This window comes from Cyprinodon variegatus, unplaced genomic scaffold (genome assembly GCF_000732505.1).
Source record: "Cyprinodon variegatus isolate N-32 unplaced genomic scaffold, C_variegatus-1.0 Scaffold304, whole genome shotgun sequence".
Lineage (NCBI taxonomy): Eukaryota > Metazoa > Chordata > Actinopteri > Cyprinodontiformes > Cyprinodontidae > Cyprinodon > Cyprinodon variegatus.
The window spans coordinates 803,627-818,700 of record NW_015150757.1 but is presented as its reverse complement, the minus strand read 5'-3'; the positions used below and the strand labels follow the sequence as shown (position 1 = coordinate 818,700).

At 39.2% G+C, this 15,074-nt stretch overlaps 1 protein-coding gene across 1 annotated transcript in view; it reads right to left on the bottom strand.

Moving 5' to 3' along the window:
- The window catches only part of LOC107090627 (endothelial PAS domain-containing protein 1-like), a 76,426-nt gene that overhangs the window by 12,428 nt on the left and 48,924 nt on the right, over positions 1-15,074 (bottom strand). Inside the window, exons 7-11 of the mRNA XM_015384124.1 lie at positions 7,008-7,114; positions 1,545-1,692; positions 1,247-1,455; positions 924-1,165; positions 496-609 (exon numbers count right to left, since the gene is read on the bottom strand). Of these exons, the coding sequence (XP_015239610.1) occupies positions 496-609; positions 924-1,165; positions 1,247-1,455; positions 1,545-1,692; positions 7,008-7,114 (820 nt within the window). The remainder of the gene's footprint in view (positions 1-495; positions 610-923; positions 1,166-1,246; positions 1,456-1,544; positions 1,693-7,007; positions 7,115-15,074) is intronic.

Below are 15,074 nucleotides of genomic sequence, written 5' to 3'. Positions count from 1 at the left end.
TGGCAACCTGTCTCTGGCCTGCAGCTCTGGGAGAGTTGCATCATAGGAAGCCAGTCCCAAGCCTGACGTTCTAGGAAAGCTAACCTGCTAATCTGCCCTGGTGAGCCGACCCAAGAATTCTACGTGGATGCTACCTGACGACTCCCCTGTGGAGTTTCCCTAAGAGGTTCCCATGTGGATTTCCCCTGTTGTTTCCCTGCAGTGAGCTGGAAGCTCAAATCCAGCCATCTCCCTTTCCCCGCACACACCCCAGCGAATCAATCCCCTGCCTGAACTGTGATTCATGTGCTTGTGCCTTTAATAAACTCTTTGGACTTTTTCCTGAGTCTCCGTGTGTGTTCTGCATGTTGGGCTTGCTTCCGTTTACCCATCATGACAAACCTAAGGTTAATGGATTTAATAGGACTTTAATAAATTCCCTTTTGGGGCCGACTATGATTTCTGGTGTGTACTCCTGATTGTATTTAGATCAATGAGTGTTGGGCAGACACCCACCTCTTTGTGTGCAGCCCTGTCGTTCCCGTCAGTCTCCAGAGCAAACAGCTTCTCGGTGAGCTCTACCCTCAGGTCGCTCTCCACTGAGCTGTAGTAATCACCTGGGCTGCTAGGCTGCAGATGGAAACATGCAAAAATGAGATAAACTGATTATGGCAAAAGGAGCCAAGGAGCACGAACAAAGAGATAAAATGGGAGGCCAGATGGAGTAAAATATGAGGTTCTACAAAGGCTCCATTCATGGCTAACCAGATTGCTCCATCCAAACTTCCACCCGGTGTTCTCACCAACTTTGCCCATTTTTACTCACCTCACTAAACTCACACAGAATAAACAAGGAAACAAACCCCATCAACCAGTGGCAGTCTTCAAACTATTAGGACTTCCAACTAAACAATCAGGCTATCATTATTCCTTCTCCTCCTCACCGTGGAGCAGCTGCTGAGGCTCGGAGTAGCGCTTCCAGGTGGAGGCTTCTGCTGCATGGTGAAAGCACCAGCCCTTAAAGGCATGTCGCCTGGAACTGAAGCTGGAGTCTGGGCTGCAGCGGCAGCAGGAGCTGGTTTCTGGCTCTCGCCTGTCCAAGATGAAGATCCAGGAGGTGGCATGGATGAAGAAGACACTGAGGGGAATGGTGCTGGCTGCTGGGATTCCTCAAACTCAGGACGACCTGAAGGGAAAGAGTCTTTTGTAGACAAGCTTTCATTTGCAGAAAAAGTAGAAATAGAAAAAGTCAGAGGTCCAAACCCACCAAAGTCAAGGGAAATGATGGTGTCTCCAGGTGTCGGAGCGAGCTGAGCCAGGTCGTCTGGCTCCTCTTTGAAGGAGGTGAAAAGGGAGTCTCTTCCCTCTGCAGTCATGCCTGCTCCTTCGGCGGTGAAGAAGCTGCTCATGTGAGGTGGCTTGAACATGGCCTCCGTCTGCTCCAGGGAGAAAATCACTGACTTCTCCTCCACGTCGCTGCACCACATGAGAAGATACCAGTGAGTTAGAACAGGAATTTAAGACTTTAGGGTCAGAAATTCTCTGCTAACGTGGCAGGAGCTGACCTCAGGACGTAGTTGATGCAAACAATGCACTGGGGCTGAGAGTTGCGGCTGTTGTAAATGACAGTTCCCTGAGTCTCCACCCAGACATAGCCTCCGTTCTTCGCCAGCATGCGATACTGACCGCTCACTGCCTGGCCCTTGGTGCACACTGAAGAGAGAAACGGATAGGAAAAAAATAAAACATGAGCAACTTCTTCTTGACACCAACGCGGATCTGTATTCAGCAATAGAGCTGCAGCTCCAAAAAAATAGTTAAAAAACGTCCTGTTTTGCGTTTTGCTTCAGATTCCCAACTGGATCTAATCTGATTTTAGCCCATAAAATGGCTTTAGTCAAAGTTGTTTCCCATAGCCCTTATGTCTGTTTAGAGTCTTTGTTTTCCTTGAGGAACAACCTCTGTCATAGAGACAAGCCTTTTGACCCATCTAGATTTATTTACCTTCCCTTAAGTTGAGACCTTCTTCTTGGTTTCTGACTGAAAAAAAGGCCCACAGCATAATCCCTCCACCATCCTGTTGTAACACGGGGATGTGTGCTAAGACAACCTTTGTGTTTTCTCTGGTGTATATCATTTTCCTCCCACCCTACCCAAGAGAGGAATTGTCAATTCAATTCAATCTAGTAGCACCAATTCACAACACATAACCTGTTAAGGTACTTTATTGATTTTCAGAACACATTGCTCCCGGGTGACAAGCAATTAAGCAGACGATCACTCAGGTGGCTTTCAAGTCAAAGGGATGAAAGAGAGCACCTACAGTTGGCCACATAAAAGCCGAGCCTATAGGCAGGTCTAGGAGAGAAACTAGACTAAACACTAAAAAAAACAGGCCCAACTCTGTCATCTATAATCAAAGGTGTTGCTGGCAGCAACTAAGCTGATATGTTCTCTCCAGGTTGGTGCTACAGCCCCACAGGAACAGACCAGGTGAAGCTACTATGACCAGAAAAAGCAGAGAGAATTTTCTGGATAATGATTGGTTTGTTGCAGGCTAGCCTCCGCAGTGACATAATTAACACATGTATGTTAAATCGTGACATCCTCTTTGCCTTCGACAAAAGTACCTAAAGGGGACGTTCCTGTCTACATGGTTTATGGCGAAATAGAAAACAGACTCACTTCTTCCTGGTTCTCTAAGAATGGCTGGATTTAGACAGAAGTTAAACTATACACAGAGGTGTGTAGAGTATGCAAACTTTTTACTAAAGATGGGATCTACTTTAACCTTTTTTTTTACTCAAGAAAAAGTGAAAAAAAACAGTCATCAGAGAGTGAAAAGCACTCAGTAAAATAGCTACTAAAATACTAAGTGATTGTATTTTGTACACAGTTTTTAGCTGTGCTACAAACGGTGCCACCTTGCTAGCCTTCATAAAACGAAGTCTCCCCTAAAATGTGAAAAAATAACATTTGTAAAAGGAAAATAAATCATGTCAAATATAAAATCTAAAATAATAGAAAACAGCAAAAATATATGTCAAACTTTGCATACCTATAATTTACACTTAAAAACTAAGGAGAGGTTTTTGAGAGTTCCATTTAAAAATACTCATTTTCTTTAAATGTCTTTTTTTTTAAACATTTTCTCTCCATTCTTGTGACATGGTAGAAATGTATTTGACTTTTCAAAATGTATATATATATATATATTTAAAGATGTGAGCTGACATTTTAGATGCATCTCTGCTTCCAAACATGAATCAAATTACTCAATTACCTCCTCAGCTAAGCAGACAGATTTTCACAATCCTGTAAATGACCTGATTATCTGCCTTTGTGGTGTTGAAGTAGTGGCTATTTTTTTTAGCACCATTGCCTTCAAGCAGGCAGGCGTTGGGTTTGATTCCCAGGGTCTTTCTGCATGGTGTTTATAAGGTTCTTCCTGTGCATGCATTGATTTACTCGAGCTTCCCACCACAATCCAAAAACATGAACATCTCTAAGTTGCCCTGCGATGGACTTGCAACCTGTCAAAGGTTTGCCCTGCCTTTCGCATGCACCAGCACCACCACAGCCCTAATGAATGAAGAGAGAGAAGGTGGATGGCGTGTTGTGGCAGAGACATGTCTAAATGATGTGGGAGAAAAAACACCAGGCATCTTCTTGGTTCAAGCTTCTTAGAAGTCATTTAACTAAAAAAGATGGAAGGACCATCTAATCGTGGACTAACAGGGCATTTAATGGACTTATTTCTATGAAATTATACTTTTTTGAAGAAGAGGAAGAAGAAAAATGTCCTTTATTGAAAAATGTTTATAAAAAGTATTTGCTCAGACAGTTTGCTCAACGTGTACCAGTCTGTATTCCCCTGGTTTTGACTAGCTCCACTTGTTGTTAAGGAACCTACTGTATTAGTGAGACACTCAGTCAAACCAGCATAGTGTTTACACACTACTTATTCCATGCAAGTTCAACTAAATAAGCCTCAAATTTTTGACTGCAATGTGACAAAATACTAATAGTTAGAGGATAATAAATATTGCTTCAATGAAGGGTGTGTTAGAGAAATAAGGTGTTTAATATCCGAGCAGAGCAAAGAAGTTTTATCAATAGACTTTATACATGAGCTGCAGAGAATGTTGGGATCTGATTAATTAATCATACAGGAATATCAAACAGTTTCTTAAAAACTGATTCTGATCAATGACAACAGCCAATGGTTTTAAGTGTGAAGTGTTTCATAAATTATAACTGTCCCTGCATTTCTTAGCACGGCTAAGCTGGATGTTTGACTTCAGGCTGAGAACGAATCCGCTGGCTGTAGGCCAGGGTTCAGCGCTGGCGTGGGAAAGTAGCGCCACTGGTCAAGGAGCTCACATTAGGCTGCTGACACTTTGTGTCCGTGTGTCTGAGTGACTCCCTGAGGAAGTTTGGATGTAGCGGGGGACGTTGCTTCATGCTGCTGATCAACAGGCTGGTCACGTTGGCCGGGAGAGCGGTACGAGCCGGTTTTCTCCACGTGCCTTTTATATGTCTGTCTGCAGACAAAAAAGGAACTCGATATATCGCTGCGACTATGATCCAATGAAATACATCGGCAAAAAAAAATTCCATTTGTGAGCTATGGAAAAAAAAGCCTTATTCAAACACTGCATTTGACAAACCTTATTTTTTAAGACTAAAATTTGCAAACAATAATAAAACAGCATGAAAGCAAAAAGGAAACCATTTTATTTCAAGGAATGCTGTTTGTTTGCTCTGAAACCTAATAAATTTCATAGTGTAACTGGAAAAAAATGGTAGACTTCAAACTTACAGATAAAATATGTGAGGGACAAAATGGCTTTTCATACGGAAGAGGATTAGGGCCAATGAAAAAATCTAATAAAATTTACTGATTTTTTCATTTTCTTTCCGTATATGGGAAAAAGTCAGGATTCTGACATTAACCTCAGAATCCTGCCTTTTTTTTCTCTGAATTCTGACTTTTTTCTCTGAATCCTGACTTTTTTTTCTCTGAATTCTGACTTTTTTCTCTGAATTCTGACCATGAGGGAAGAGATGTGTACCGAAAAGGATTAGAAGTAGGGCCACTAAAAAATAAAAAAAAATTAAACTGATTTTCAAATTTAGTTTCGGTATAATATGGGAAAAAGTCAGAATTCTGAGATTAAAGTCTTAACTTTAATCTTAACTTTTTTTCACATATTATACTGAAATAAAGTTTAAAAATCAGTTAACTTTCCTTCATTGTTTCAGTGGCTCTAACCCATGATCAAACATGAATAGAAAGCAAGATATTGACAAAGGTGTGACTATTCACTGTTGTTATTGCTATAAACCTAAATAGATTAAATAAGCTAAGTTATGTACTGTTTCTATCAAAAAAGAAAAAAGCAGATCACATGTTCATTGATGATGTTGCAGAGCTTTTCTGTTTGGAGCGGCTAATGATACCGTTCTGTCAGCAGAGAGAATATCCATGACACTTCAGATCATCGCTTGAACACAGATGCGCACAAACAGTGTTATTAGATGGTAATAGAGGCCACCTGGTCCCCTGTCCACCACGTTTGGGCTCATGGGACCAGATGAGTGCAAACCTCATCAGGCCATCAGTGGCTTGACTTAATTTGATAAAAGACATCTTAATACCCCATAATGCTCCTGCTCTGCACACACACACACACAACAAAAAGAGTGGGATGCATGGATAGACCAAAAATAGATAGTAAGTGATCATATGCAGCCTGTTAGCTACACCTGACTCACATTTAGTCCCTTGCTTTAACACATTATTTCATTGGATAAAGTTTTTTACTGAAGCTCCTGTCATTCAAACCACCTTGTTCTGCCCTGATCTTAAGGCTAACATCTCACTTAAAAACATGCTAACATGTTGTACAAAGAGGTGACTTTTAATATGAACCACATGGGCAGCTTCCCAGGGTGCATTAGGGGAAGAATGTAGGGGAAGCACAAACAAAAGACAAAAAAAAACAAAACAAAAAAACGTTTTATCTTTAAAAAACACCCAAAGAAATGATGGAATACATTTTCCTCTGATGTGGAGGAAAGTGGACAATGAGGGATGATGTTATCCCACCACATGAACTCAAATTACTTCCAACATTTTGATGAGTCGGTAACGTACACGTAAATCTTTTTTCGCTATTCTATCTTAAAGGAACATTTGGTAACTTAATATAAAAATATGTTTTATATATTAGCTAAAACTGTCACTATGGCCTGATAGTAGAATATAAGGCAGAAAATCTGTGAAAAAAATTAAGCTCCTCCTCTTAGTGGAAGAAGAGACGTCGTACTAGAAGGAGTGCTTCTTCAAATTTTTACACCAAGTCAGCGGCTTCCTAAAAACTCCCTACTTTGGCTTTAAAAGTGGGATCTCCAAGTTTAACTCCTCCTGGCCAGTGAGTGGCGCACTCACACTCAGCAGCTTGTGTTTCACACTGTTTGGTAGCAGGTCTGCAAACATACAGCTAAGCTGGTGAGGGGGGAAAAAAACCTCTGCATCCTTCTGGGCTCCTTTGCTTCCCTTAATCTGTAGCAGCAATGAAAAGCTCTGCAGATATCTGCCCTCGTTTTGGTTCCTTTTTCTTGTTTTTGCCTTAAATCTGAGTATTATAATGGAGACAGGAAGTAGAGCTACAATGATCTGGGAACAGCTGAGCTCCGTCTCATGTTGCTTCTTTCCATGATTCCTATTAGTACAGAATACTTTTGTATCAACGCTGATTCGTAACCAGAACTAAACATTTATAGATTTTAAACCAATCAAAATTAATAAACAGTTATTTAAATACTTTGGGTTTTTATTGAAACTAATACTTTTATTCTGCAGCACTCTATACATTCTTTAGATGCATTATTTAACCAAATAAATCATTTTGTTAAAAACAAAAACAAACAATAGATATACCCAAATAAATTAACAAAAAAAGGGGAACAAATTACGCTTCTTGCTCAAAAGTAAATGTTGAGTTGTGACCTTCATGACTTACAGTTGTGGTGGCTCTTAGTGACGCTGTCTGAGTCCAGGGCGTGGTAGAACTCGTAGACCGATCGACCCAGCAGGTCCTCAGGGGAGTAACCCATCAACTCTGTCACTCTGTAAAACACACATTCAATCACATTATTACTCTCTCATTTTAACAGCACTGTTGTGCCATGTGCCATGATCGTGGTTTTTGACGTGAGAACCAGTGTCCGTGTCTTATCTTGACATGATGACCGAAGAAGAAAATACAGTTTTGGCAATTATATAGGGTTAAGACCTCTGCTAAGGATATGTCTTTTGATGATTTTGATCATTTAATGTGTTTACTGATGAGTAAAGACAAAGCTAACAGGATGGACTGCATGCTATGCTGTCCTACACTAATATGTTTTGAGCTGTTGTTGAAATTTGGACAAGCTTTATTTCACTAAGGGTTCAAACACTGATATAACATTAGTGTTCATGTGTTCCTCATATGCTCGTTACATTTCCATAACCAGGAGACCAAGAGTCATTTAGTGGAATCCTGATGTCTAACTTAGTCCTCTTTGTACATAATAGTTTAGTTTAGTTGAGACTTTGAGTTAAGAGTTTTAAACTGAAATATGTTTGACTTAGAGCTGAATGATTTTTGTTAATAAACTTATATTTTGAACAGAAGATGTGATGAATGTATTCCATGTATGTGCAGAATGAACTGTTTGACCATAAATCACTCTTTCATCTATTGTTCTAACACACAGCTAGTAGGGTGTGTGTTCCTAAACAGTATATAACAGCTGAAATAATATCTGATTAAATAAGATATTTGCCACCCCTACCTGGGAGAGCAACAATCATCTTGAAATATCTAAAATATAAACTTGAATAGAAATGAGAAAATTGAATAGAACAGTTATTTCACAACATAAATATGGCATCCAACCTGGATTGGCATTTAATATAAATCCACAACACCACTCTCAAATCCTGCTACTCTCCTCTTCAAAGGACTTGCAACCTAATTTAGAAAAGAAAAATCCAACAGATTGGTGGAATATTCTCCATCAATTTGTCCACATTCTCTGCCTCTGATCACTTCTAATGCTAATGGGAACAGTTCATTTGACTCTCATCACGAGTTCATCTCGTTAACCAGGACTTTGCTAAGAGCTCAGTGATCCCAAAAGGGGGAAAAAATCCTTCTTTTCTTTTACTCCTTTCCAGGGATTCTTAAACACATCAGAATCAAATAAGGCTTGAAGGAGAACTACAGGATTAAAGAAATAACTTTAAAGATTTAAGCTTAGGGCCCCTTTTGTCAATTTAAAACCATTTCTAAGGCATTTTATTATGATTTTATTTGATAAATCAACACAAACAATTGTACAATTGCAACGAGGAGGAAATATTCAGATAAAATATGTTTTTAAACAAAATTACCAGTTATCAGCCATCGCCTTGGCCCCTATACCCTTAAATAAAATCCATTGCTGTAGTAGATTAAAGTAAAACACCACTGGAGGGAAAAAGGCATCACCACAAATCCCAAAGGAGTCTACAACCCTTACTCTGACACTGGGTCAATGCCAGAGTTAACCAGCAACAACGTTTTCATTTTAAAACTAACAAAAGGTTTGGTGCCAGTGATGATAGAGTAACTGAGTAACTTTATGAATAAAGTAAAGTAAGTGTAACTAGTCAGTTTTTACCAGTAACTAGCACAACACTGATGGAGGCAACATCCTCCTCTGGGGATGTGTTTGTTTAGCTCTGACAGGATAAACTGGGAGAAAACGGAGGCAGATGTTCGCCTTCCAGCAGAACAGCCATGAACATCCAACCAAAGCTGGGATGGAGGGATTTCCATCACAATATATTGAGGTGATAAAATGCTCCTGGGAAAGATAAAGGCAAAATCCAAATGGGTATCTGAAAAATGGCTATTAAAATACTAATATTAATATAATAATAATATATCAACTGAACACAGTTTAAAAGACTTAACTAGAAATAATTGGAGAGAAGGATTTTCCAGGGTTTGAGACATAAATGAGCAGCTAAAGGACCCAAAGTTATGCTGGACGCTTATGTTGTTTAGCAAGTTTACAGCAAAAATTACAGATTGCTCTTTTTTACAACACTCAGCGATCTGGATTGAAGGAATTTTTCGAAGACAATTGTGAGAAAAGAAAATGAGCTAATCGGAGTAGGCCTGCACTGTCTGAGAGCTTTATAGGTTTTTCCTTTTTTTTTAACTATGCGTCATGTTTTCCTTCCACTTGACTCATATCACACTTTATGTTAGTCTGCTTCATTATACTAGAATGCATTTTGTTGCTGTTAGATAATAAACAGCTTTGAAAGCTCACTGATGTTAAGCAGTGCATAAGAAAAGGACATAATAAGTTAAATATTTGACAGATAATTTTATCCAGCTCTGGCTAAACTTGTGGTTTTCTGCAACGAGTTCGTAACATAAAAATCAGTTTGGGGTTCTTTTTCTTAATTGTCTGACTTATTTCCTAGCTCTTTGGGTAATTTTGAAGGCTGCTGTAAATCAAAGCATCAGGTCAAAGGTCACTGGAGGAAGAGGCTCTTCCCAAAATAAGGACCCTCAGCAGGAAGTGACCTGCTGAACCGAAGCCAAAGAGAAATGCAAATAATAAAGACTACAGGCACAGAATCTAAAGGAGAGTTTAGAAGCTAAAGGAAAAGTCTCATGGAAAGGCTTTGATTTTAACCATTTAGGATTAAATTCTCTGACACATGACAGACTGTTCAATACAGAAATCAATCCTCATTTCTTGAAACTTTTGTTTTTATCCCAATCTCAGATGTCTCTCCATATCCATTTAAAAGTTACATATAAAGCAACTTTTTTTTTCTCACCATGGTATTTACCTCCCTTGTCGTTTTGACCCACAGTTGAATTCCTGAAATTCCTCAGTAAAGAACAGGGAAAAGCGAAGATGAATTTTATATGTTATTTTGAGCAGAAGTGTTGTTGGGGGTCTGTCTTATGGGTGAGAAATGGCTGAAAGGGGCAGAAAAAAGGAAGGGTCAGAGAGGAAAGATTAAAGAATTAATTAATGAAAGAATAAAAATATAAACCATGTATGTTTATCTTCTTACCCCAATGTCTTAATATTCTGTGGTATATAAAAAAAACATATTTAATCCTAATCTAGTTGAAACAGAAGATATTTCTTCCCAGCGTCTCCATTTATCCTATAAGAAACCACAACTTTTACATAGAGATGCACGATATAATCGGCCCCCTATCGGATATCGGCCAAAATCCCAATATCGTGCATCCCTACTTTTACACATTTAAAATTTCAGCTTTGACATTTTCAACATGTGAATATTAAAACTGAAGATGAAACAAAGATTCAGAGAGCGACCTGAATAAGCTCTTTACATTTCCTGGCCTGACCAGTGATCAGCATAAGCTGAAAGAGTCTTTTTCCTAGTAGAAAAATCACCGCTCTACAGTAGGAACTATGAGCTAGCTAACGCTAAAAGCTGCACTCTTCAGCGTCAGCTATTTTCAGTATCAGCATTGAAATAAAATGTGATGAAGCACAGCATTGTAAGACACTGTAAAATAATAAGTTGTTTTTTTTCTACTTTTTGTTGGCTGATTCAGGCTGCAACAAAAATAACAGGAAGGTTATGAATGGAGTACAGCAAAGTCATTCTTTTTTTTTTCATCTGTTTGAGATGTCAACCCCTGACAGTTATTGGTAGCCATTATGGTGAATTCCCATTAAGAGGAACGCAAGAAGTTTACATTTTAGGAGCTAGCTAACAGTCAGTGAAGCTAAGGATGTGATTGGCACAAACTGGGTGAGCATTATACACCGGATATACGTTGAAGGAGTTTTGTTTATCGGTTGAAAACTCATTGGAGGTTGATCTGCCCGCCTGCTGCAGTACAGCAGCTCCTGATCCTGGGTCCTGGACAGAACAAAGGTCAGGAGAACAGACCAACGGTCAAGTGGATTGATGCCCCTCCTATTTAATGATGTATTGAAGAAAGCAGGGTGGAATTTTATCACAGCTGTTTCTGAGAAGGAGGCAAAGTATAAAAAAGAGCAATGACAAGCGATCCACGTGCTAAATTAGTGACATTGGATATTTTTACAATTGAGGAAGGAGACCATACAGAGACGGTTATTTCTGCTAGCTATCTAGCTCAGTTAAAAATGTTTTGTCTCTGCTATAAAAACATTTTGAAAGGATCAGCAAATTAATACAAAGAATCTTTATTTTTTTCCGTTTTGAGCTTCCAAAATATTTATCCATTAAATATATATGAGAATTTTAAATGTTGGTGTTCAGGCTCTTTTTACAAAAAGTCAATCAATAAAAAGTTAACAACATTACCAGCAATACCTGCAGGTGAAAGATTGGTTTGAAAAAGTTATCCAAAATCCTTTCGGAAAATCAAGAAGAAGGACTCAAATTAAAACAAAATGGACACAAGTAGAAAAATCTATTGGTGAGATCTTTATGATCAAAGGGTTGTTTTCTACGGTTTAAAGGGGGAGTGTTGGCCTAGTGGTCAGAGCAGTGCACTGTGCTCTGAGCAGTTCCCGGTTCAATCCCCACAGCCTCCACACTGCTCCCCGGGCGCCGCACAATGGCAGCCCACTGCTCCCCAAGGGGATGGGTTAAATGCAGAGAGGTAATTTCTCCACTGTGAGATCAAAAAAATTCAATTATTATTAATGGGCCAATTAGCAGTGTCACCTGAATACAAACATTACAATTTTCAAAAGTCAAAACATGAAATCCCTGAAACCATCTTGAGACATTAACTTTTCTTTGCAGGTTTGTTTTAAAAATTCTCAGTCATATTTGGGGCTAGATTTTTATAATGTTAAAGCTTGTAACCTTCAGTGTTTTAGGTCATATCCATGTAAATGTAACTTTTTAAACAGTTAAGAGTTTGTTTGTTTTTAAAGGCAGGGTATCCAATGTATGATCACATGAGGAAAAACCCTACCTTCAGATGTAGACAGTATGTTATCCTTGGTGCAGGAAAACAAAAACCAAAAACAACAAACCCTGGTTGACACTGTGCAAGCTGAGCAAACTGAGGACTTTGGACTTGTTGCTTCTTGTTGAAACCTTTTCTCTTTCCCTTTTTTTCCCCTCCTCTCATCTCACCACCTCCTTTGTTTCTCTTCATAGCCGAGCCAAAGAAATACTCTGTCCCGTCTCTAATGAGCCCAGGTCCGGGCAGGGACCCACCTATGGGACGCTCATTTGTGTAATTGGAGAAAAGATTTGAGCAGTTATTAAACTGGACTTACAAATATAAACAATGAAAGCGGTTCCTTGTTTTTGTAAATGCTTACATTTCCTTTAGTCGGGAAACCTTTGTCCTACATAAGCACCTTGATAGGATTATATGCGTACGAGTGAGTAGTGTTTGTGTAAGACTGCTGCAGCGCTTCTTATATAAATCAGCAGCTATAAAAAACAAAAACAAAGCCCTGAGGATGGTGGACAGTGATCCATGGGCAATTACCTGTTGATTTGCTCTGACAACATCTTATTGGAGTATTAATGTTTCATCCCTGGCTTAGAGCTCATGGTGTCGATCCTGCCAACTCCCACTGATCAGTCAACAGAGCGTAATCAGTCAGAAAGAAGGCTGCGTTTGTGTGTGTGCTGCAGAAATGTTCCTGTTTTGATTGGCACAAGTCCAGAGTGTGAAGCTGGAGTTCCTTGTGGCAAACTCCTCTGAACCCTGACAGAGGATCTGTCAGGAATGAAGCAGGCATTTATCCTGCATCATGTTTGTTTGCAATGTATACAGCATTTATTATCAACAATGAACTGTAATTTATGAGTTATTTTAAATTCATTGAGCAGTTTATACAGACATGATATATGCAATTTTGTAATGTGAGGCAGAAAGCTAGAAGATAAAGTCCTCATTGCCAGTAAGCGCAGCGCTCCACATCTCTGCCAGACGGTTGACAGTTGTGTTAAAGCTGAAGTTTGGAGCTAACCCTGAAAAAGTTTTGACACTCAACTGAGGTTCCCCTACGTTGTTGCTTTAAATGTCTTCTGGCAAACAGCTAACTTATCTGTCCAGGGGGAAAGCGGCATGGTTTCCCTTAGCTTAATAAGTCACAGCTCACATTCAAAAGTTTGACAGATCCTGGTTTTGCTCCTATTTGGTTATGTATTCTTTGCTTGAATTTAAGGAATGTCACACTTAGAAGAAAAAATAAGCTCTGCCAACGCCTGAGCTTAGTCTCACTGAACTAGATTGAAGTTAGTCATATACTATTCATTTAGGTGCAGATTCCTTGGTGTTGGCAGCAGCATCGTAACCAGAAGGAAATATTTATATATTTTGGACCCATAAAAATTTCTAAAATAATTAAATTTTTTTTTTGTTATTTCCAATTAAATTGATGTCGCTTTCCTGATTCTGCATTATCCGAGACATCTGTAGGTGTGATATCTTCAAAAACTTATAATTTCATTAAACATTGTTGCTGTGACCATAAACTTAACAAAATGAGAAAAGTAAAAAGTTAAGGGTCTGAAAAAAGAAAGAAAATTACAAATTTGGTCTTATGATAACAAAAATTACATTTTATTTGAATAGAAATGTGTTGGGTGAAGTTATTAGCACCCTTAGAGTGATAACTGCATACCAGCGCTCCACAAAGGTCTGCTTAAAATCTAAAACAGCATTTAAAGTCATTTTAATTAGCTAAAACAAGGAAAGCACCTTTCTTATACAGTATGGAGGTATTGCCCTTCCCCCACCTGTTACTGTGCAATGCTGGTCAGCGAGCTGATACTATGCAGCTGCCTTTCTTTATTAGTTACAAGGTAGAAAGTTGTGCTGCTTGGTAACATTTCTTATATAACCACAGTTTTCAAACTAGAAAAAGCTGTTTCGGAGAAACAGCAAAGTGGGAATGCTGTTTTCTGCTGAATGAAAAAAGAAAAAATAGCTAAAGAAACTAAATAAGGGGAAAAAACTCCAGAAATTAAATAAGACCATATGAAAATTTGATAGAAAGTAATCAGAAACTTCGAACAGCAGAAAACAATTGAATCATCTGAAGATTTTGTAGGGTATAATCATTTGGCAGAACAATGGCAGAAGAGACTCATCTTAAAAGCTGCACAGCCAAACCATACATGATATCAAGAAAAATCATTCAATGTGAGCACCGGTCATTAGGGCCCATACAAGTTATAATGGGGCTCCCCAGACTGATTGCCTACACCTTTGAAGGCTCCTGAAGGACAGAACAAGTGCAAGCCCATTGGGATAGAGAGCTGTTTGCCACTTTGGCTTACAGCTGTGAAATAGACGTACGCAACATCTGACGAACAAGGGGCATATGGGTTGTCCATAGAGCATTGCAGTGATGAAAGGATCATTGGCGGGCTAACCCGCATGTTACGAGCTGTTGTAGTGATGAAAGTACCGTTGGCAGGCTAAGGCTGCATGTTACGAGGTTAGCAGATGCCTTATTACAGTGCAAATGTTAGAGCCTTATTAAGGAAGGTGCACTGAGGTGTGTTTTCAACAGGCCTTGGTAATGTAATTTGAAGAAATTGGTTAAGTTCAGGTCATAGCTACGAGCCATATGGCACAATGAATGAGTTTGCATAAGGAAGAGGCATTTATTTTGTAGAATCCCTGTAGTCTTATTTTGAAAGTCTATCATGGATGTGTGTCAAGGGAAGGGTCATGCTCAGCAGTGATATAGAATCCCTTTCTAAATGTGAAATCACTGGTTTTCCATGTTATTGGGTGAATAAATGCTGTATTAGAGCGTAAATGGGAGACTTTTATTGTGAAATTTGCAGTGGGGAATGTTTTGAAAAGGTCCCTAGAGTCTAATAGAACCAAGCTGGTGGAGTTTGGGTCATAAATGCTGAGCCATTCGCATCAATTAGTCTGGAGTCTTATTTTGAAAGTCTATCAGGGTTGCGTGTCAAGGGAAGGGTCATGGCCAGTATCCATCCATCCATCCATCCATCCATCCATCCATCCATCCATCCATCCATCCATCCATCCATCCATCCATCAACCCACCCA